This window comes from Xiphophorus maculatus, chromosome 19, assembly GCF_002775205.1.
Source record: "Xiphophorus maculatus strain JP 163 A chromosome 19, X_maculatus-5.0-male, whole genome shotgun sequence".
In the NCBI taxonomy this organism is placed as follows: Eukaryota; Metazoa; Chordata; class Actinopteri; order Cyprinodontiformes; family Poeciliidae; genus Xiphophorus; species Xiphophorus maculatus.
The window spans coordinates 20,373,337-20,395,546 of NC_036461.1; the positions used below are offsets into that span (position 1 = coordinate 20,373,337).

General features: G+C 40.7%; 2 protein-coding genes across 3 annotated transcripts; both read left to right on the forward strand.

Annotated features, from left to right (window-relative positions):
- Window positions 1-360: 360 nt before the first annotated feature.
- Window positions 361-16,505, forward strand: LOC102234201 (protein transport protein Sec23A). Of its 2 annotated transcripts, none has more exons than XM_005806833.3 (20): window positions 361-442; window positions 2,543-2,795; window positions 4,038-4,095; window positions 4,170-4,256; window positions 4,337-4,573; window positions 4,994-5,070; window positions 5,859-6,003; window positions 6,078-6,236; window positions 7,349-7,464; window positions 8,621-8,744; window positions 8,836-8,916; window positions 9,842-9,931; window positions 12,249-12,355; window positions 12,587-12,740; window positions 12,844-12,921; window positions 13,009-13,170; window positions 13,675-13,761; window positions 13,835-13,990; window positions 15,604-15,669; window positions 15,743-16,505. In XM_005806833.3, the coding sequence occupies exons 2-20, from the start codon at window positions 2,575-2,577 to the stop codon at window positions 15,830-15,832; spliced, it is 2,295 nt and encodes a 764-aa protein (XP_005806890.1). In that variant the 5' UTR covers window positions 361-442; window positions 2,543-2,574; the 3' UTR covers window positions 15,833-16,505. The 2 variants fall into 2 exon arrangements, with proteins under 2 accessions (XP_005806890.1, XP_023209014.1); XM_023353246.1 differs by lacking the exon at window positions 361-442 and adding an exon at window positions 486-599.
- Window positions 16,506-17,835: 1,330 nt separating this feature from the next.
- LOC111612143 (complement component C1q receptor-like) lies at window positions 17,836-21,128 on the forward strand. The gene is made up of 2 exons (XM_023352264.1): window positions 17,836-18,209; window positions 19,165-21,128. Exon 2 carries the CDS (start codon window positions 19,200-19,202, stop codon window positions 20,268-20,270), a length of 1,071 nt encoding a protein of 356 aa, XP_023208032.1. The 5' UTR covers window positions 17,836-18,209; window positions 19,165-19,199; the 3' UTR covers window positions 20,271-21,128.
- The last annotated feature ends 1,082 nt before the right edge of the window (window positions 21,129-22,210 follow it).

The window sequence follows — 22,210 nt, forward strand, 5'->3', positions numbered from 1 at the left end:
TTTGGGAAAGCCTCGATGATGATGATGATGATGATTATGTAGCTTTGTAAGTCTGAGTGATGATTTAGATTTGAATTAAAAGAAAATGATTTTTTTCCGTTATAAAAAAATACAAATTAACCAGATCTCAGTGAGAGAATTGTGGAATTCCACAAATCTGGTTCTACATTTGGTTTAATATGTATATACATACATATTTATATATGTGTGTGCGTGTATATATGTGTATGTATATATGTACATACATATATACGCACATAGGCACATACATGTGTGTGTGTGTGATGTCTTTGGAGCGACGCGGAATGTGGCTCCTCTGTTCCACTCAGAGTGAGACCTCTTCCTTCGCATACCCTCTGTGTCTTGACGTGGCAACGGCTGCCGCCATATTGTTTTGCTTCGTTGTCAGCGCGAGGAGAGGAGCGGCGGATTCGCAGCGGCGGTAAGTTCTGACTTTCTTTTGAAACAGTTTCTCGGCTGCACCCGAGAGATCTCTGGCTTCGCCTGGAACATTTTCTACTCCCATACGGGCTGCAGCTGCTTCTGGGCAGCCGAAGCGAAGCTGCCGTCCACCCGCTGGTAGCAGGAGATGACCTGAGGTTTAAACGGATTGTTTAGCATCTTTGGGAGTCCACATTTATCAGCTGTAAACACGAAACAGACAGTGAACCTTGTGATGTCAGTCAGGCTAAAGACTTGTGCTGTTCTACACACCTTTTGTTTTTATATATAGATATGCTTAAAGTTAATGTGAGCCAAAGTATAACCAAGTCAGTGAAAACTGCCCGCGGGTGTTGGTCGTTCGGTGGGTGGGTGGGTGGGTGAGGGTTTTACATATTTATAAAATTACAATAAACATATTGAGAGTTGGATAAAGAATGATCTAGTAGCTGAAGGATTGACTACTCAGGAGAAACAACTTTCCTCCCAGACATTTAAAGTCTGATCAATAAGCCTGCTGCTGCTGCAACATTCTCTATTTGTTCTCTGAAATCAACAGCAAGCTAACTAGTCTCCAGATGATGTAGCTACTCTTTATGTGGGTAACGAAATCCAGAAGGCTACTCTATTTCTGGGGGGTGTGGGAGGCTGGAAGTTTTCTATAGGCCCTTAAACTTCTCCACATTTTATCATGTTTCCACCTTAAAGTTCAGTTTATTTTATGCATAATTGTAAAGTGGCCATGAAAATGACACCTGGATTTCTAAACTTTTTGCAAACACAAAGCTGAAAGCTGTGGAATGGATTATGTATTTATTCTCTGAGCCTTTAAGAAACCCAACACGGAAATTTGAGGAAATTATTACTTAATAACAAACCTGTGGGGGATCAGCCTTATAATATACCTTATTGTTTTATCAAGTCAATATTCACCAAGGTTACATACTCTAAAGGTTTCTTCCCAGTTGGTTCCTTTCCTCTGTCGCCATATGCCTCCGAAGTGGTTGATGTCAAGCCAGTAATTCCTCTCAGTAAGCTGGGATTCCCCAGATGGATAACTCTTTGCCATATATATAAGTCGGGTCGCACTGGAATGTACATGACTGATTTTGGACCAGTCTGACTAGATTGCATTGAATTAAATGTAAACTTCTTGATTTGTATTGGACTTGTTGGTTTGGCAAAGTGCTTTGAGATGACAGCTGTGAGTTGGTCCCATATATGTAAATGCTTTGAATAGATTAATACAGACTCCATAGCACACTGGCAGAAAAAGGAATGGGGAGAAAATCCAGTTTCTCGATACACAAGAAGTTTAAAAATAAAAAAAAAAGTTAGAGCTGCACCAATCTGATATTAATATCTGTATTGATCCCAATATTGGGAAAAAATTCTAGATTTGGTATCGATGATAGAATACCCGATCCATAAGTCTAATTTTATGCTTTGTGCTTTGAGTGACATCGTGCTTTGTTATTCATTTTACATAATATTTAGAATTTTAAATTGTAAATAGTCAGCCTTTTATTTTTATTAGTTTCAGTTTCTTTATTATTTATTTTCCATTAGCTGTTCTACTCCTAATTACACTGACTGAACAAATAAAAGCTGTTTTTCCATGTTGAAGCTAGTGAATTTAGTGGTATATTTCAGTGTGCTGTATTAGTGCAGAGTGAGCAAATTAATTTGTAATTCAGTACATTTACATATGTTTAAAAAAAAAGAAAAGTTTTATGTCGTTTCAGCTGTTTTTGTGTATTGGATTGCATCGGCCGATACTGGGCCTCAGACATTGGTATCTGTAACAGAAGTGAAAAAAAGTGGATCTTTGCATTAAAAAAAGCACTTAGCTATTTTTAATCAAAACACAGCAATTCCAAATAAAAACATGACAACAATCAACTGCATTGATTTAAAACAGAAAAGCAGCAATTCTTCCCACTACATGGAAATTGCGTTGTGATCAGTTGCAGAAGAGAAACCAGTCAAAGTTTGACTCTTTAGCGTGTCTTGATTGATATATTTAACCTTTGAACCCTGACGTTCCACTGAGCATTGTGCTTGTTGTTTACTGTACTCTAAATCTGCCAACCCCCCACAGCTTTCCTGTGACCTTGTGACCCCTGCTTTGACATGGCCACCTTCGCCGAGTACATCGCTCAGAACGAGGAGCGCGACGGCGTCCGCTTCAGCTGGAACGTCTGGCCCTCCAGCCGCCTGGAGGCGACCCGCATGGTGGTGCCGGTGGCCGCTCTGTTCACGCCACTGCGGGAGAGAAGCGACCTGCCCCCAATCCAGTACGAACCCGTCCTGTGCAGCCGTGCCACCTGCCGTGCGGTCCTCAACCCACTCTGGTATGCCCTTCCACCTGTGTGTAACTCACCAATCTGTGTAGAACTTTGTCCCTTAGAGATGCAAATCTTTCAGTGTCCAGCAATTTTTTTTATTTTTTTTTACTTCTTTTTTTTTTTAGGGTCACTGTTTAATTCAGTAGATTACTTGAAACATTCTGTTTCAAGTAATGAAATAAAATTTTGATTTATTTTAAAGAAGGAAAGTGTCACATAATTAAGAAAACAATAAAATGTCATAATAGTAATCAAACATAAAAAACCAAAACTTCCACCTGCAGTTTGAAGAGGAGTAAGAAGAAAACAAACCCCCAACTGTCTCATCCAAATATGTCCCATACTCTACATATTTATACATCTAATTTTTACTCATGTCATAATTTGTACTCTTTCCTAATTATATTTATTCAATGAATTATGTGACTGACGAGAGGAAAAGTGTCAGGTTTGACACCTATTAAAGACAAATTAAACAAACACAGAAAAGACAAGAGAGTTAGATTCTTTTATCTCGCGAGGAGAACGGATGGAGATGTGTTTCCAGTCACAAATCTCTGACCGCTCTGAAAACACATTTGTCCGCTCCTCTCTTTTTATTACTTTCGGAGTCCCTATCACAGAGAACACTGCAACTCTAAGGGGTGGCGGCAAAACACTTCATCACTTAGTTGCAGTGCTAATGACAATCACTAACTAAGACACATTGTATCTTGCACTAGATTATTCTGTTCCAGACACAGGGTAGAACAGAGCAAGTTGTACGTCTTCATGGCGACGGTTTTATAACTATCTAACAGGTCAAGGATGCAGAAGTTTCTGCTGAGCGATAACCTTGTGAAAACGGTTCTCTGCTCTTCCTCAGAGAGGAATTCTGAGAAAGGAATCAAAGTAATTCAACAACACAGAGACATTCTTTATGCTAAGATGAAACAAAACAAGTAAAGGCATATAAGACAAGAACATTATAAAGGCACATGAAACAACAAATATTTGATAATAATATATACAATTTACCTAACAAAAAGACAGAGAAAACAAATGGAACATTTATGTAAAACTATTCTATTCTAAGGTGACATACGGCATCAAATTCCATCTGTTTATATATATTTTTAAAAAGTAGGTGTGTTTGTAACATTTTGTAACTTAAATTGCCAGTAGGTTAGCTTATTCAAAATATATCCGTTTTGTTTTGTTTTTTCTGCTCCTCTACTGTCCCTCTGTCTTCCTCTCCACCTGTTTCAGCCAAGTGGACTACAGAGCCAAGCTGTGGGCGTGTAACTTCTGCTACCAGAGGAACCAGGTGAGTGGGGTCCTACTGTGGGGACGGGAGAACAGCGATCCAGAGAGACTGACACCCGACCCTCCTCTTCTCAGTTTCCTCCATCCTACGCCGGCATCTCGGAGGTGAACCAGCCCGCTGAGCTGCTGCCTCACTTCTCCACCATCGAGTATGTTGTGCAGGTGAGAAAGCTGCGGCGTGAGACCGACGAGCGGCTCACCTCGCTGCCAGACGCTTGACCATCTCTGTTCTCTGGCACCAGCGGGGCCCTCAGATTCCACTCGTCTTCCTGTACGTGGTGGACACCTGCATGGAGGACGAGGACTTGCAGGCTCTGAAAGAGTCTCTGCAGATGTCCCTGTCTCTGCTGCCCCCCACCGCTCTGGTGGGACTCATCACCTTTGGACGCATGGTTCAGGTCCACGAGCTGGGCTGTGAGGGGATCTCCAAGAGTTACGTCTTCAGGGGCACAAAGGACCTGAACGCTAAGCAGCTGCAGGTAAACAGGATCCTGGTCATTTATGGTATCGTTTATCATTTATCGTGATAAATTGCTTATCGCAATAAAAGAATTTTGATTTGTCGTTTTCACAATAAATTCCAATTAGTGATGTTTAAAACCACCCAGAGCTGTCCGTATTGTCAGGATTCAGAATATGCTTTACTGATGCATTTTATGTGACCGGTGTCCCAAAGTAGCGTATCACAAATGCTGTGTCATGCTTTAACAGTCATACAGTTACCTAATAAAGTAATACTAAATAGTTCTTTTTGTTATTTTTAGTGTTATGTCCTTAGATCTCAATCTTTACCTGTCCAGTTTTTGGTCAGCACTCTTTAATCCTTCACAGCAAAAAAAAAAGAAAACAAAGACATGGTTCTATGGCAAACAAATGATATGATATGAATTTTGTTGCAGGACATGCTCGGGCTAACAAAGCCCTCTGCGGCTCAGGGTCGAGGGCCTCAGACCTCCCAGCAGCCTCTGTCCAACAGGTAAGATTGTTAGAAATACTGATCAGTCGATATCCAGTCTGACCCACCAGCACCAATTTTAGAGGCCGTATGTAACTTTTATAAAATAGGCTTTTTTACATATTTATTAAAACTGTCACTATGCCCTATAACATAATATAATATGAGGCAGACAAGCTGTGAAAAATAAAGCTCCTCTGCCTCTTCCCTGTGGTCCTACTGCAGAAACAACCAATCAGAGCCAGGAGGCGGGTCTTACCACTGTCAGTCACCCTCCTGTATGCACTGCTCACCCTTGCTCTTTGCTGCGCTACAGCTCCTCCCCCACAACAGAGCCTGCCATGAATGCCAAGGCTAGTTAGCATAGCCACCAGTGACGGTGAATTAACAGTTCTCTTGTAAAGTTCGGTTGATTTTCCGTCACTAACACATTGGCAGAAAACCGGTAATCTTGAGTCTGTATTGACTGCACGGGGCTGGGTGTAATGGAGAGCGCTAAGACCCAGCCCCTGACTGTGATTGGTTGTTTCTGACCAAGCGTTGTATTTCTGCAGATCACAGTAGAACCACTGGGAGAAGGAAGAGAAGCTTGATTTTTTATTTATTTTTTTTGTCAAATATTTGTCTCATTCTTTCAGGACATAATGATAGTTTTAACAGATATGTAAAAATATATATATTTTTTTTTTTCATAAAAGTTAGATTCTGCAGTTTTAAGTTGTTTGTCACCAGTACTTTTAATATTTTTGTCACTTGATTAAAAGTGTTGTGGCTGTGTGCCGGGCTCTTGTTTCTCATTGTAACTTCAGGTTCCTGCAACCAGTGCAGAAGATTGACATGAACCTGACTGACCTGTTGGGGGAGCTGCAGCGCGACCCCTGGCCCGTCACTCAGGGGAAAAGGCCGCTGCGCTCGCTGGGTGTTGCCATGTCTATTGCTGTGGGGCTTCTGGAGGTGAGGGGTCAGCGTTTAGGTCTCATTGTCATGACGACGGCGTGCAAAATCTGACCGACTCTTCCTCCATTCAGTGCACTTTCCCTAACACCGGCGCCCGGATCATGACGTTCATCGGGGGCCCGGGCACACAGGGACCAGGGATGGTGGTCGGGGACGAGCTGAAGACCCCCATCAGGTCCTGGCATGACATCGAGAAGGACAATGCCAAGTTCATGAAGAAAGCCACCAAGGTGAGTCACTGCTATGTGTTCATAAAGTCAAAAATGTATTTTTATTGAGCCAAATGTCATTAGTGATGCAGTTTCCTGTAATCATTTACAGTAGTTTAAAGAAATAACCTTCAATAATCACAGCACAAAGTCTGAAGAGATGATAATAAGACAACTAATTATTAGGCTCATTTTAAAAGTATTTAGAATTTTTGAATTCTATGTCTTTTGTGTCTATTATTACACCATTTATAATATTTTATTGCTTTTGTATTTAATTGTTTGTATGAATTCTGTACAGCACTTGTCCATCTGATGATGGAAAATGCTTTATTCAAGTACAATTCAAATTCAAAAATACTTAATTGATCACAAAAACGAAACGAAATCTGGTCGTAACTCATATTAATTCAAATTGTAAAGAAAACTGGAGGTGTCTTGGTGTGGGACAGCATCTCCCTCTCTGGAAAACATGACATTCTGCAGCCAGAATCAAAGCTTTACGAGGCAGCCATTGAACCAAGGAACAACATACCAACTGGCAGACTGCAAAAACAGTCTTAACAAATAGATTAGTTCACTTTAAACTCACAAGGAGTTTACAAGGAACTTTTTAACAAGACATAAGAGGTTGTTTTAAGTCAGTTTCTTATCAGTAATAAAAATCTACTAGTCCCACTCGAGGATTATTTCACCTATAACATGGGAAAAATGTCTTGTAAGTTAATAAATCTGCCTATCTAACTAGTACTTTTTATATCAATATTCAAGAATTATTTACTTAAAACAATCTCTTGTATTTAGTTAAAAAGTTGTTTGTGAGTTAGTTTAGTCTTATTTCAAGGGTGTCAAGATTTTGTGTCGTTGCAGTGTAGACAGGATTTGGTATTTCATTGGTTCAACCCGCCTGCTCAGCTCTGCTGCTCAACCAATAGACATGTTTTCCTCACTGTTTAAAATGAAACGAACCGGCTCTCTCACTGTATAATATTAACTGCCAAAAGGCATTGTCATAGTACAGAAATAATCGACCAAACACTAAATCTGTTTTACTGGAGGTGTGAAGTTGCATTCCAGCAGCCTCGGGTTAAACCTCTGCGTCTAAACTGTGTGTGTTGATCTGTGTGTCGCAGCATTTCGAGGCTCTCGCTAACAGAGCTTCCACTAATGGCCACATCATCGACATATACGCCTGCGCTCTTGATCAGACGGGTTTGCTGGAGATGAAATGCTGCCCCAACTACACAGGGTAAACACACACGCCTGGATGTCTGTTGTAGCCCCCCCCCCCCCCAAAAAAACAAAAACAAAACACTGATCCATGTCCAGGTCTCAAGCCTAAAACCTAGCACTCAGTCTGTCTCTGCAGCCGAGGTTTTGAAAGGGGAAAACAAATAGCTGCTTGAACAATATGGAATGTTATAACATTAAAATCATATACAAATTATGATTATTATTATTATTATTATTAACGAATTTTCCCTTTGCATCACAATATAGGCTGTTTTTATTCTAATATTATTATTATTAATATTGTTGTTAGGGACACACAGATCCACTTTTTTCACCTCCAATACCTGAAGTATGACATCAGCTGATTCCGATGTGATACAGAAAACAGAGCTGAACCTACGATGTTTCTTTTTTAAAAAACAAAAAAGCAAATATAAATGTACTGAATCGTAAATGTATTTGCTAACTCTGCACCAGTACAGAACATTGAAATACACCAATAGCTTCACTAGCTTGGTCAAACATGGAAAAACAACTTTCATTTGTTCAGGAGTAGAGTAATGGAAAATAAATAATCAAGAAATTGAAACTGACTAAAACAGCTGGTTAACTACTTGGCCAAAACAAAATGTCACAAACCTTCTTTGAAATGGTCCAGAAAGAACAATTTGGAATTCTAAATATAATGTAAAATAAATAATAAAGCATGATGCCATTCATAGCACAAAGCAAAGCGTTAGACTGAATAGATCTGCTCTTATGGATTGGACACATTGTCTGCTACCCGATCCAAAATTGTTTTCTGTTATTAATATTGGGTAGGTGCATCTCTAATCAAATTGCTTTCATGCTGATTGAAGGTTCTCCATGTTTGTGGTCATAATGTGTCAAAAGGGGAAAAAGTTGAAGCAGTTTGAGTACTTTTACAGGCCATCATAAACTGACTGTGTATAGGAGAACAAAAAATATACATTTCCTAAATTAGCATTTGTAGCATTTTTTAATTGCTTCTTTGTTTTTGTAATAATTATCGTAACTTCTGTAACAATTTAGTACACTGCCCACTATCTTTGTAGCATTCTGGAAGACATTTTGAATGTAGTTGGTTGCTTGTACAAATGGTTATAAGAATTTAAAAAAAAATTTTTTAAATGTTTTTTCTGTTTGGTCAGAGGATACATGGTGATGGCCGACTCCTTCAACACGTCTCTGTTCAAACAAACCTTCCAGAGGGTTTTCACCAAAGATGTCCAGGGATCTTTCAAGATGGCGTTTTCTGCCACACTTGAGGTCAAGGTATGAACCAGAAAGCCAACAGGAGGCAGCAGAGCTCTTCCCCGGCTCGTCTGTTCCTCGCAGTAATGAATGTTGCTCTGTCCTGCTGCAGACATCCAGAGAGGTCAAAGTGTGTGGAGCGATCGGCCCCTGTGTGTCTCTGAGCGCAAAAGGACCCTGTGTGTCTGAAAACGTAAGAGTCACTGCCACCACTTTATCACACTGCCCCCTACAGGCGCACACAGGAACAACAGAGTGAAATTCTCTCATTATCAAACGTGCACACATTTTCAGCTTAGATTCTGTCAGGTATGAACACATCCCACAGCAGGTCTAGGATTTTATTTTAAGTTAAGTCAGGAGAACATTAAGCTGAGATCCGTCCTCATGTGGATATATTTGTTTTCTATCAGTTTACATTACAGATTAATTATGACTGGCAGCGTTTGGAGACTCTATTTGTGACCAGTAATCTTTATAATCCTCATCTAACTGGATGTTTGTGCTGGTTTGTGCAGCAACAATTTTTGTTTGTGTTGCTTTGGCTTTAAACAGCTGGTATTGTTTTAATTTTAGTAAAAGTGGGGTGGGGGCTGGTTGACCCTTTGAACTTTAAACTTTCATTAATATCTTCAAAGCTGAAGCAGCACAAACAAAACATTTTTCTGTACAAACCAGCACAAATGTAGTCAAGCTGATTCACACCAATTTTGTCTGATTTGAAGCAGGTGGGGTCGGGGGTCTGGTTGACCTTTCATGACCTCTGGAAACTTTTCTTCATATCTTTAACATGATAGCAGCACAAAAAATTTTTTTTTGCTGCACAAATGTAGCACAAACATTTGACACCAATTTTGTCTGATTTGAATTGAAGAAGGGGGAGGGGCCAACTTCACTCAGGTGAAGGAGGGTCCTAGCGCTGCCTCTTACAGATGCTGCTTGAATTGGTGGGAAAACCCCTCCCCCCAAAGGAAAAAACAAGAATTCAGTTACTCCCCACTCCTATGTTTTACCCCTGCTCACTAAATAATCTGTTTGACGGATAAATCTTCTCAGTGCCGTGTAAACGATCTGAAAGCCATGTAATGTTGTCAACGCTGTGAACCTTCTTATTTCAGGAGATCGGGACGGGAGGAACCTGCCAGTGGAAGATCTGCGGTCTGGATGCCAGCACAACGCTGGCTCTTTACTTCGAGGTCGTGAACCAGGTATGTACACCTAGCCTCCATCCAGAACCCGGAGAACACTGAGGACAGTTTTAACTTCTACACTAAAACTAGGGCTACATGATATTACAAAAACATGTGATATGCAAAGATATTAGTGGATATCACAATAATGATATGGCTTGGGATAAATAAACTTGAAATTAAAAAGGCTTCCTGTGTTTCTGAGTTAGGTTCACAGCCAACACAGGCCAAAGATAATGAGTAGTCTAACCAGCTATGAAAGACAAACAAACATAATCATTTCCACCTCAACCATAAGGTTTTATTGGAGTGATTGTGTCTGTCTGACTAGTGAGGTTCTGGCTAGTTTCTAGTTCTAGTTTCTTATTGACTAATTCATTATTATTAGATGGACTTTTATTGATCTTGATGAAGAAACCTGATGTAGAAGTTATTGACTGAGATATTTCAGTTCTGTCATAGTGTGGAGACTTCATAAATGATCAAAGAGAAATAAATCTTTTAGATTTCTCACAACGTTATTACAATGTTTGATGTCACAATTATCTTGCTTACTCATATTATGCATCTGTAAAAATGAGCATAAAAACTTGAGTTTTATTTGATTCTTCTGCATTTTCTTTTGTTTGGTAAACAGTCTGGAACCGTTCAGTATATTCTTGGCTCAGATATGAAACTGTAAGAACAGAGTTTTGTTGCTAGCCTACTCTCGAAAAGAATGCATTTGTGAATCTCGTTATCATGTCGTAAAATAACCAGCAGATGGCAGCACAACACTGCAAATTCTAGTTCAAATTGTTGTGACGTTACAGATGGGAGTTAGTTTATGGTTTTATTAAAGACATTCACTGACCTGCTCTGGTTAGATTCTTAATTTATACATAATCTTTTTTTTTTGGCATAACATTAATTAAGTCACAAGTGCAAAGTTCATATATATGTAAGCAGATTATTCCATTATTAATGCTTTATAACTTATATGGTGCCTTACAAATATGATCCACATCTCATCAAATTTGAATTTGACACAAACTCCACCATCCCTTTTCTTAGCAGTTCAGATTTAGATGAATAATTATTAGAAGCTGTATAGTCCATACATTTATCTCTAACATGCATCCTCAAACCAGGCTACTTGCGTCTAGTTTCCTCTTAATTAATTAATTTTTATTGTTTTGCAATATTATAGCTTTGATTCTTCTTCAGTTAGTAGAAACAATCACCTAATTAGTTCTTCTTGCTTGAAGAACTAATTAGCCGTGGCGTGTTCACTCACCAGAAAGGTAAAAATAAAATTTCTGAGGGTCAGACAAGCCGATAATTGGTTAAGTTTGGCTGCATGAATCACGTCGGTCAGCCTCCGACGTGGGAGTTTCAGTTGATTGAGTGGTGGCATGGAGTGTGGTCAGGTCAACAGACTTATGGAAAGGCTGCTGAGGAAACATCCCAGACCACAGCTGATGTAATTTGTCCAGACTTTGTTGCACTGCTGATTTGTATTGTATCTCCTGGACTCAGAGAAAAGTGGATTATTAAAAACAGAATAAGATGAACTTTTTTTTTTTTACTTTGGTAGGTGTTTTAAAGGGGCAGTATTGTGTGACTTCCAGGCCGCATAGTAACAGTGACTTGATAGCACAATCAAAAACTGCAGACTTACTTCAGGTTCTTTTTAAGAGCTCCTGGCATCATTTCCAGAAAAGGGACTTTGCAGGAAATAAAAAAAATAATAATCTTGCTTGTACATGTAACTCATTGTTTTCTCAGAGTTACAGGCTCTTGTGATGCTTTTTACTGGGAATGTTTCAATCAAAGCCCAGAGAGATGTGAAGGCTGATCAATGCAGTGGATTTCCACTAGAAATCTAAACATTGAGAGTTTTGGTTTTTGGCTGATACCGTTGATAAGCTTCATCTGGGTAAACATGGGTTGTTGAGAAAAGGAGAATTATGCAGCCCTTTTGATTTAGTTGGATTTTTTTATACTTCATTTTACAACATAAGCATACATGAAGCAAACTTCCAATTTCTTCTGCTTTGTTTTTGTAAAATTTACTATAAATACATTTTTTGTTGTTCCTTTTTTCTATGCAAAAGCCTTTTGATGTACTGTGATCAGTAAGCATTGTCCAAGAAGCAAACAACGTTGGTCAGAGTTCACCTAAATACAAACTGTGCAAGTTTTTGAAACACACGGAAAATTGTCTTGATGATCCATGGTGCAAAAACCACATGGTCTGAGTCACGTACTAATCGTCCTCTTGACCCACCTGAGTGCTGCCACCGGACGATCCCTCCCAGCAGATTACTGATCTTCCTGCTTCTGGTTCTTACAGCACAATGCTCCAATCCCTCAAGGTGGCCGGGGAGCCATCCAGTTCGTCACGCAGTACCAGCACTCCTCAGGGCAAAGGCGCATGCGAGTCACCACAACTGCAAGAAAGTATGACAACGCAACTGCAGTCTGTGCTCTTGTCTCCATCTCATATCATATTAAAATGTATAGTTCCGTCTAGAGATGCGCAGATCCCATATCACTGTCCGATATCGAAACAATTTTAGATCGGGAGGTCATGAAAATATTCTTTTCTTGCATCCTTTAGTCGCCCACATACAGATTTCCAAGTGTTGTGCGTTGTGTACATGTCTATTTACAGCGTTATGTTTCTTTCAGCTGGGCTGATGCTCAGACTCAGATCCAGAGCATAGCGGCATCGTTCGACCAGGAGGCGGCAGCCATCTTGATGGCCAGGTTGGCGGTTTACCGGGCAGAAACGGAGGAGGGACCTGATGTGCTTCGATGGTTGGATAGACAGCTGATCAGACTGGTAGGAAACAGTGACTACATAATAACACATTTGAAACACTTTTGAATGGACTATGAAAAAATCAACAAGATTTAACCTCTTGTGGCTCGATGTTTGTGTGCAGTGTCAGAAGTTTGGTGACTATCACAAGGACGACCCCAACTCCTTTAGATTTTCTGAGACGTTCTCCCTCTATCCTCAGGTGACCTGCATGTCGCCCTAACCGTCACCGCCCAGCTGTTCTGTCCTGCTTTCCCTAAATGTTGTTTTTTTCCCATCTTCTTTCCAGTTCATGTTCCATCTGCGGCGCTCCCCATTCCTGCAGGTGTTCAACAACAGTCCTGATGAGAGTTCCTATTACCGACACCATTTCAACAGGCAGGACCTGACCCAGGCCCTCATCATGATCCAGCCTGTGCTGTACGCCTACTCCTTCAACGGCCCACCTGAGGTAACGAGCCTCACAGTTTACAGTTAAAATCAAGTTTTCATTATGTCCCTCAAAGGCCTCTGTACTGTTTCCCACATATCTGTCAATATGATAAACTTCCAGATGATAGTTATTATTCTTGAGTCTTTTTTGGGCTGTAAATCATGTTATAATGTTATGTAATCATCAAAGACATACGTGAAGTGGTTTTTTGACTCTTTCATGCATGTTTGAGAAATCCTTTCATCTCCATGGCAACCGTTCAGCTGTGCAAGACGCCTGAATGGATGTAGCACCGCCTTTGAGGCGGAGCTCCTCCTCCCTCTCCTGATTCTAACAGGACATTTTTCAACTGGAAAAAAATCGGTCTTGATTTTAACAGTCCGGTTGCACAGACTGCCTCCTTGTGGACGGCTTTCATTCCACCTCACCCCCTGCAGGGAGCGCTGTGAACGGGGAGCTTTCATGTTCTCGACCTGCTGACTGATAAGAGGGTGTGTGTGTGTGTGTGTGTGTGTGTTTCAGCCGGTGCTCTTGGACAGCAGCAGCATCCTGCCAGACCGAATTCTGCTGATGGACACCTTCTTCCAGATCGTCATCTACCACGGAGAGGTACGAGCTAATTGGAGGAGGTGTGTGTGTTAGCTCTAGAAAAATTGTGTGTGTAAGCGTCTGTCTCTTTCAGACTGTGTCTCAGTGGAGGAAGGCTGGCTACCAGGACATGCCTGAGTACGAAAACTTTAAGCACCTCCTCCAGGCTCCAGTGGACGACGCTCAAGAGCTGCTGCACACTCGCTTCCCCATGCCGAGATACATCGACACGGAGCACGGCGGCAGCCAGGTGGGGGCGCTGTCGCACGCCTGCGTTTCACTCACTCAGACACACAGCAAACAGGCGTTCAAGGTCATGAAGGAACCAAAGGAAAACCTTTTGAAATGATTATAAATGAACAAAGATAAAATCAGAATTTCTGAAAAATAAAGCTTTTCTTCCATTGATTAATAATAAATAAAATAAAAATAATAAAAAGTAAAGAAACTGTTTCTCACCAATCCAGTCAAGTTTATTTTTTATAGAACATTTCAGCAACAAGGTAGTTCAAAGACCTTCACATAATGAAGATATGACACAGTAAACAATTATGAAACAAGCTACAAACATTACATTTTGTTAAATGCCCTCATCAAGAAAAATAATGATCAAATATATGAATCATCGTTTCAGTTACTATTAATCAAAAGACACTCTAAGCAGGTGGGTTTTTAAGCTTTGATTTAAAATAACTCAGTATTTCAGCTGTTTTGTAGTTTTCTGAAACTTTGTTCTAGATTAGAGGAGCATAAAAACTGAATTCTGCTGCTGAATGAAACCAGATTTTGACTCTGAATGAAACCAGATTTTGATTCTGAATGAAACCAGATTTTGATTCTGAATGAAACCAGATTTTGACTCTGAATGAAACCAGATTTTGATTCTGAATGAAACCAGATTTTGATTCTGAATGAAACCAGATTTTGATTCTGAATGAAACCAGATTTTGACTCTGAATGAAACCAGATTTTCTGGAACGTATTCAGTTGCTTCAGAATGTGAAATAAAAGTAAAATAAAACCCTGGCAATGTTGGTTTGTTCACAAATGTCCAGAATGTCGTTAAAAACAACTGAAAAAAATGCAGAAATATGAGTCTGAAAAATTAGTCAAAGACCAGATTCCCATTGATTGTGTTCCATAAGCGACCTGTTCTCTTATGGGATTAAGGTTGTTATAGTTAGCTAAAACTAACAAAAGCTGAAATTGAGAAAACATTTTTGTTAACTGAAATAAGTAAAAATGGCAATTAATGTGGAAAACCTACAACTAACTGGAATTATATTGTCGTTTATGAAACTACCTGAAGAGAATACTGGAATTATAGCTCTAATATTCTTTGTTTTTGTGTTTATGAATCTATTTATTTTTCAAACTGATGTGAAATATATTACTGCACTCCATATTCCTTTTGGCCGCCAACACAAGTCCGCAAAATAGCAACAGGAAATGTTGGGAGAAAACACCAGTCAATTGTTTAATAATTGAAAATGAATTATTAAAATTGAATTTTGAAAATGGTTTCTTCTGTTGAGTCTTCGCTACCCAAATTATGGATACATAATCACAGTGCAACACTTTGACCTTTTTAAATTCTGCACCTAAATATTAACCAAAATATAAAAAAATAAAACTAAAACTAGTTTAGCAAAGACCAAGCTAAAACTAAACAATATTTAACTAACAATAAATAATAAAAAACAGCAAACACACTTTAAAAACTAATTAAAACTAACTGAGCTAGACTAAGAAAAAGTCTCAACAAAATAAAACCAGTCTATAACGAAGAACCCAGAACTGTTCTGACCCGGTGGGATCTGTGTGATGGAAACACCCTGAGCAGAACCTTCTGTATGTTTTTAGGCTCGTTTCCTGCTCTCCAAGGTCAACCCTTCTCAAACTCACAACAACATGTACGCCTGGGGACAGGTAAGGACCCCGTCGGCGACCTTTGACCTCAGCCGATCAGACAAAATGCTAACAGGGTTTGTTTTTTGCGCAGGAGTCCGGGGCTCCCATCCTTACCGACGACGTCAGCCTGCAGGTGTTCATGGACCACCTGAAGAAGCTGGCCGTCTCCAGCGCCGCCTGACCCCGTCTGACCCCGCCTGACCCCGTCTCGTGCATGCGTTCGCTGCCTGAACCGAGCAACAAGCACCCCGTTTCCGTCAGTGTTACTTTCAGCAGCAGGTCCAGGATATTTCCACTCGTTAGTTTGTTTTCATTTTGCCGCAAAGTCACACGGCCGCTCCTGCGCCGGTCAGTAAAAGTTCTCATCTAATCTAAACCCGAGCAGGTCAGGACCGCGCCTACAGAGCAGTAAGCAGCTCTGGTGTCTTTCTGCGTGTCAACTTTGCTTCACCTGAATGTTACAAACATTTGAAGTAAGACTTTTAAAGAGTCTGCCAGCGTGACATCCAACCAAAACTCCAACCGTAACCTGTGAGCAGCTTCGAAACCAGCTTGGAGTCTTTGCAATGAATGTGTTGATGGTTTATATTTCCATATTTGACTAATTTCACAAACATTCAAGCAGCTGCTTCATAGTAAACAGTCAGCCGCAATCCCCCCGTCCCCTTGTTTTGGTTCTACAGTGTTTGTTTCTATTTATGTGAGCCAGTTTGTCGTCTTCTCCTCGACTGGTTTCTTTAAAGAAATCGTTTCCAATTCAAAAACTAAGAGTTTTGCCCAGGCAAGTGAATGCATGTATTCCTGTCATTCTGTCTGTTTCATGTTTGCAGTAAAGCTGTGCTGTGGAGAGCCCACTGATGTCTGTGTTTTCCTTCAGATTTAGCCCAGGAAATGAAAATGGTCATGAGATGAAAGGTAAAGCTGCACTGCCCCCTTCTGGAATCTAAAGACAACACCTGAATCCCATTTCCAATAATGAATCCCTCTTTAACTTTGTCACCTAATTCTGGAACATAAACATAAGTAACATCATTTGTTGCTATATATGTTGTGAACTGTTCTAGTGGTTATCAATTTTTGTATTTTTTTTTCTTTTGGCAAGGCAATTTTATTTGACTTTAGTTTCAGCAACCAGGCTGCTCAAAGTGCTTCATATGATTACAATGAAAAATAAAACAAACGAGCAAAATGGAAAATCATTACATCACAGTGGTAAAGTAATGGAAAAATGATGATGGACTGAAAAACAGACCACAGTCCGATGTTCCAGTTAACTTGTTGGGTATGAAAGGCAACTTTAAAACACCTGGAGCTGCTTAACTTATTCCTGATAACCTTCCATACTTGACCATTAAGTTCCATCCATGCTTGATGGAACTTTGCGTTTTCTCTCTACCAGAAACACCTGAAGAACAGTCACTTTACGAATAGCTAAAAAATAAATAAATAAAGGCTGTGGGCTAGTTAAAGTCCAAATATAAACCTCATTCAGTTTCCCTCCGGAAACACCCTTAACCTTTTTTCTGGTCTTTCATATTTAATTCCAAGAAAACACACTGAAGTTTGTTTTTACAAAATCATACGTGATTTTGTAAAAGTTTGGGCCGTCTTCAGTCGCTCCAACTGTGCTCCTGTGTGCTGATGCTGTTTACCAGTTTTGCTATGATGTCAGAGGCCTGTAGCTTTCAGAGCGCCAAGTGTCAACACGCCCATTACATTTCTAACCATGAGAAAACCTTTGTCAGAAACGGCTTTCCCCTCCACGGCCGTACTTCCTGTCATTCTTTGCACAGCGCTGCCTGGAAATGCCTAAGTCACCACTTACCCTATCGGCTTCCCTGCGCCTTTCCACTGTTTGTTCAAATCCGAGCTGTGAGCAAGTTTGAAGAGAATAAAAACGCTGATAAGACGTGTCCTCTATAGTGTCCCGAGACTCAGAACGGGAAAGTTGCCGTAAAACCGATTTGTTTGCACTTCTACACGCAGCATCTCATTAACACCACCTATTAGTGGACACGTCCTTTGTTAAACCCATGTGTTAAAAAGCAATGGAACAGGTGTACCTAATAAAGTGGCCACTGGAATTGAGAAAATCCCACCTGCTGCTGTCACATGTCCACTTCCCAGGATTACGTCAGCTTAGAAAATACTAAATCGCAAGCTGAGGTTTTGGTCTGAATGTCTCAGAGTTTTTCAATCTGATTAGTTGATGGCGTGCAGGAAAACAGCTGACCATATCAAGACCCAACACACTTCCTGTCCAGGAGAAGACAGAGGGAGGCTACGGGGGGTGCTGGGTGGAAGGGAGTGAAGTCAGCAATTTGCCAGCACAGCTACTGTGAAGGAGGAACCGGAGGAAAGAAATAAGAGGTAAACTGGAAGACGTGGAAAGAAAGAAGATTTTTTTTTTCCAGAGTCAGGAGGACAAAACTGTAAAGAGTGGAGGAGACAACAGCAGCTGTCCAGGGAAGACAATAACCTGAGAACAAACGGAGCAGAAAGAGGGAGAGGAGGAGGAAAAGAAACGACCGAATCAAAACCTGGACGAGTAACTAACGGTAAGAGAGACCAATTAACCAGACGGAGAACAGATTCATTTATTTCTGGGTGGTTGTTTTTTTTTTGTGACATCTTCTTAGTAAAGTTTCAGCTTAGAAAAGCGTTTACATTGACACAAATAGCATGAAGAAATGATGTAAAGTGAGTGTGAAAGTTGAAATATTTGCTTTTAGAAACTGATCACCCAGTCCAAACATCTTAAGCTCAAATTCAGCCAATCTGACCGGAGATCCACGGCAGGAAAATCTACAGACAAGATCCTTTATAGAAAAAGTAAAAATTCTAAAGTTTACAAAGAAGAATAGGCAAACATTTCAGTCTAATTAAGACTAAAGGTCTGTGTGTTATTCATTTAGTGAATAGTTGCTGAAATAAATTTCAGTTAAACACAGTTAAATTCAATTGATCATTTCATGATAAATTCCATGATTATACATCCTCATGGAAATAATTGACTTCCAAGAAATAGGCTGATTGTCAAACTGGTTTGTTTGCTCTCAGTTAAACTGCTTGTGGCAGACGACCGTCCGGACTGAGCCAGGTTCTGCTTCTGCTGGAGGTTTCTTCCTGTTAAAGGGAACGTCTTCCCACCCTGGCCCTACCTGCATGCTCAGTACGAGGGATTGCTGTCTGGATTCTGTTGCTTTGTTCTCGTGAAGGAGGTCTCTGTACAATCTGTTGGGTTTCCTTAGATAGAAACTTTTTTTTTTTTTAGCTAATTTAAATAATGAATTGAACTTGATGCTCTGTTTGATGACTAGAAACAATCAGAATGTGTATGTTTGTTTGAACTGAAATAACTTTTTTTGTAAAGTGCCTCAAGTTAAATTGTGCCATATAAAAAAATCTGGATTAAAATGAAATTGTTGTGAATAAAACTGCGGGAACAAACTGGCCAATTATCCTATTCCTGACCATCATGGCTTTAATTAATAATATTGCTTATTTTGACAGTGACATCATCACCAAAGGGGGCGGAGCTTGAGGAAATGGAATTTTGGCTCTGCTGCTGGTGGAGTTCCCTTTGGATGGTTGTCTTCCTGCTGAGAAATGTCTCCAGCGACTTGTCCTCACACCCCCAATACAGTCTGAGCAACAGCAAAGCTTCCTTTGACCAGGCCATGATGAACTGCCGTCCTGGTGTTCTGCCCTCTGTGGCCACCCAGCAAGAGCGCCAGGAAATATTTCAGCTTCTCAGCAAGTCAAAGCTATTTCAGGAAAATATCACCGTCTGGGTCGGGCTGAGGAAGTCTAAACACGAATGTAGTACTGATGGACAACCTCTGAGAGGATTCAAGTGGGTAGAGAACGGTAACCAGGCCAGCGCCATCAACTGGCTGGAGGAGCCGAAGCTCACCTGCACAGGGCTATTATGTGGGGCTCTGAGGCAGCAGCAGGTCCAGTCAGAAGTTACTTGGGGTTTAATTCCCACCAGCTGTAAAACCCCCTACCATTTCATCTGCAAAGGGAGCGATGCGCATACGGAGCTACAGCTGAAAACGAGCCCGACAACATCAAAACCCGACTCGGCAACGTTCCGTCCCAACGTCCCAAAGACATCAGAGCCAGAATCCTGTGAGCATTCCAAAGACCCCAAGCATCCCAGCATTCGCTTCCTGGTGCCTGATTCCAGCGACGGCAACAAAGTCCTGATTGAGTGTTGGTCTGCCATAAAGTTAGACCTGTTCTGCTCAGGAGTTCCTGCTGTTTGGCGAGTGCTGGATGGCTCCCCCGCTAATTTCAGCATCATCTGCCAGAAGTGTGAAAAAGGCTTCCAGAAAGACAGCTCAGGGTTCTGCGTTGACGTGGATGAATGCAGCACCGGGAAACCCTGCCAGCACACCTGCCAGAACACCGAGGGTTCCTACAGGTGTGTCTGTGCCGATGAGCAGGACTCCTCATGTGAGGAGGTAGCACCAGCTACATCTGACAAGAAGTCACTGTCACACATCCTGATCCCCGTACTGGCTGTGGTTGCTGTGCTGCTGGTGATACTGATAATCGTTGGCGTGGTGAAATGCTGTTTAAAGAGGCGCAAGAAGATGAAGACCAAACCATAAACAACAAGGAGTCCTGTGTATGCCACTGAGGACGTGTTAAAGAGCTGTTTGATTTGGGGTATTATGTAAAATCAACCTTTTTTGAGCTTGTGATGTGATTCCCTCATCAAGAACATACCTGGAGTGTTGCTTTGATTCTTTCACGCATCTTTGAGAAATCCTTGAATCTCCCATGGCAACCATTGGGGTTGTATAAACACTTGCTCTCACAAAGTGCTACCTAAGTTCCTCATTGAAGCTACAACCCCCAACCAAGCTTCTGCTCTACAGAGTACCCTTCCCCTACTCAACTCCTCCAGACTAGTGGCAGCAGCAATTAGCAAACACCTGGTGGAACTGGGAGTCTGCTGAACTCATCATACGAACTAAGTGCAGTGCTACAAAGAACAGTTGTAAACGGCACAGTGGAGGAGCATTTTTATGATGACTTCTTGTAGGTTTAGTATTGGAAAGATCAGGAGCTTCTTAAAGAGACAGAGGTATCAAATTGCAAAGCTAAATTTCTTTTCAAGTCATATTTGATATATGCAGCTTTCTGACAGTAACAGTTACTTGATTGTGCTGTAAAATGGCACTTTGTGCCTGAATAATGCCTCTTCAAACCTTAAGGAATTAGAAATTATAACTTTAAAATCATCTTACCTAATAACTTCTCCCTTGTTGGTATGAACTGGAATGATTTTATTGTATATTTCTCTGTAACTGAATCTGAAATGGGGGAATTGAAAATAAACTAGATTGAAACTGAATTGTTTTGAACAGTTGTAAAAAAAAATAAAATAAGAAAAGCAGCACTCAGGTAAATTTATCTGTAATTGTGATTTATTTGTTAAATAAAGATTTGCTTTTAAAGCCTTCTATTGCATCTCAGATTCTTTCCGCTCAGTTTCTCCAACAGTCAAAAAGAAAGGACAGTTTTCCTCATAACATCTGTTGGACTTCATTCATTTTTGTCTCTGTGCTCCTCCAGGTCCATTAACCAGTTTCAGGACCCGACCAGAACCTCCCAGTGTAAATTACCTTGAGAAATAATGAGATTTAGTTATATAAAAAAAACAGGCTGTAATGCCGAAAAATGATCAAGTGTTACAAGCCATACATGTCATACTGATGGAACAAATACAGAGTTAGTTAGCTCACCTTATAGATGAAACCAAGTGAGGCAAAGATTGTAGCGAGTTTAGCTTTTTATTCTTCTCTGCAATCTGTACCCTCCCTAAAGGGTTGTCTAATCAGTTTCAATCTGTTAACATATGACTGATGGCAGTCACACATAAACACGGTTATGTAAGCTGCAGTGTGTGCGTGTAAGCAGATAACAGAGGCTAAAAGAGATAGAGGGAAAGACAGAATCCCTAACATCCATGGTGTTCAACATCAGGGTGCTCAAACATTGTTGTGAGTTTAATGGTGAAAATAAAACAAGGCCAAAAATCTGGAACGAAATAATCCAATTTTCACAAGTGTTTGTCTCCTATGTGTTTAGAAAGTGGCTTCCTGTTTGCTGGAGCCCAGCACTACAGAAGACAGGAAATGTTTCCCCTCACACTGTCTTTATCACAGGGGCGGCCCGGTTGGTAGAACACGTGCACCATGTTCAGAGGCTAGTCCTCAACGCGGTTCTCCTGGGTCATTTGGTCATTTGCTGCATGTCTTTTCCACCCTACTTCCTGTCAAGTTACTATTCAATAAGGGCAATTAGTGCCAATAAATAAAAAGAAAAAGTCTTCGACGTGGCGTGGCACATTGTTTAGAGCGGGCGGCATTATGAACCTCGACTCGGCCATCCCGAGTTCCTTTCCCCTTCCTTTCTGATTACTGTGGAATAAAGGCTGTAAATTCAGAAAAAATGCTGCTCTTCACCCCCAACATAGACTTTGTCAAATGGGATGTCATGTGACTTTTGAAGGTTATCTGGCTTATGCGAATGTGGAGCAACG

Excerpts from the sequence above, each read along its gene's own strand:
- LOC102234201 (XM_005806833.3), top strand. The coding sequence starts at position 2,575 with ATGGCCACCTTCGCCGAGTACATCGCTCAGAACGAGGAGCGCGACGGC. Across the intron at positions 2,796-4,037 it reads GCGGTCCTCAACCCACTCTG|CCAAGTGGACTACAGAGCCA; the intron begins GTATGCCCTTCC and ends CACCTGTTTCAG. Across the intron at positions 15,670-15,742 it reads ACATGTACGCCTGGGGACAG|GAGTCCGGGGCTCCCATCCT; the intron begins GTAAGGACCCCG and ends TTTTTTGCGCAG.
- LOC111612143 (XM_023352264.1), top strand. The coding sequence starts at position 19,200 with ATGGAATTTTGGCTCTGCTGCTGGTGGAGTTCCCTTTGGATGGTTGTC.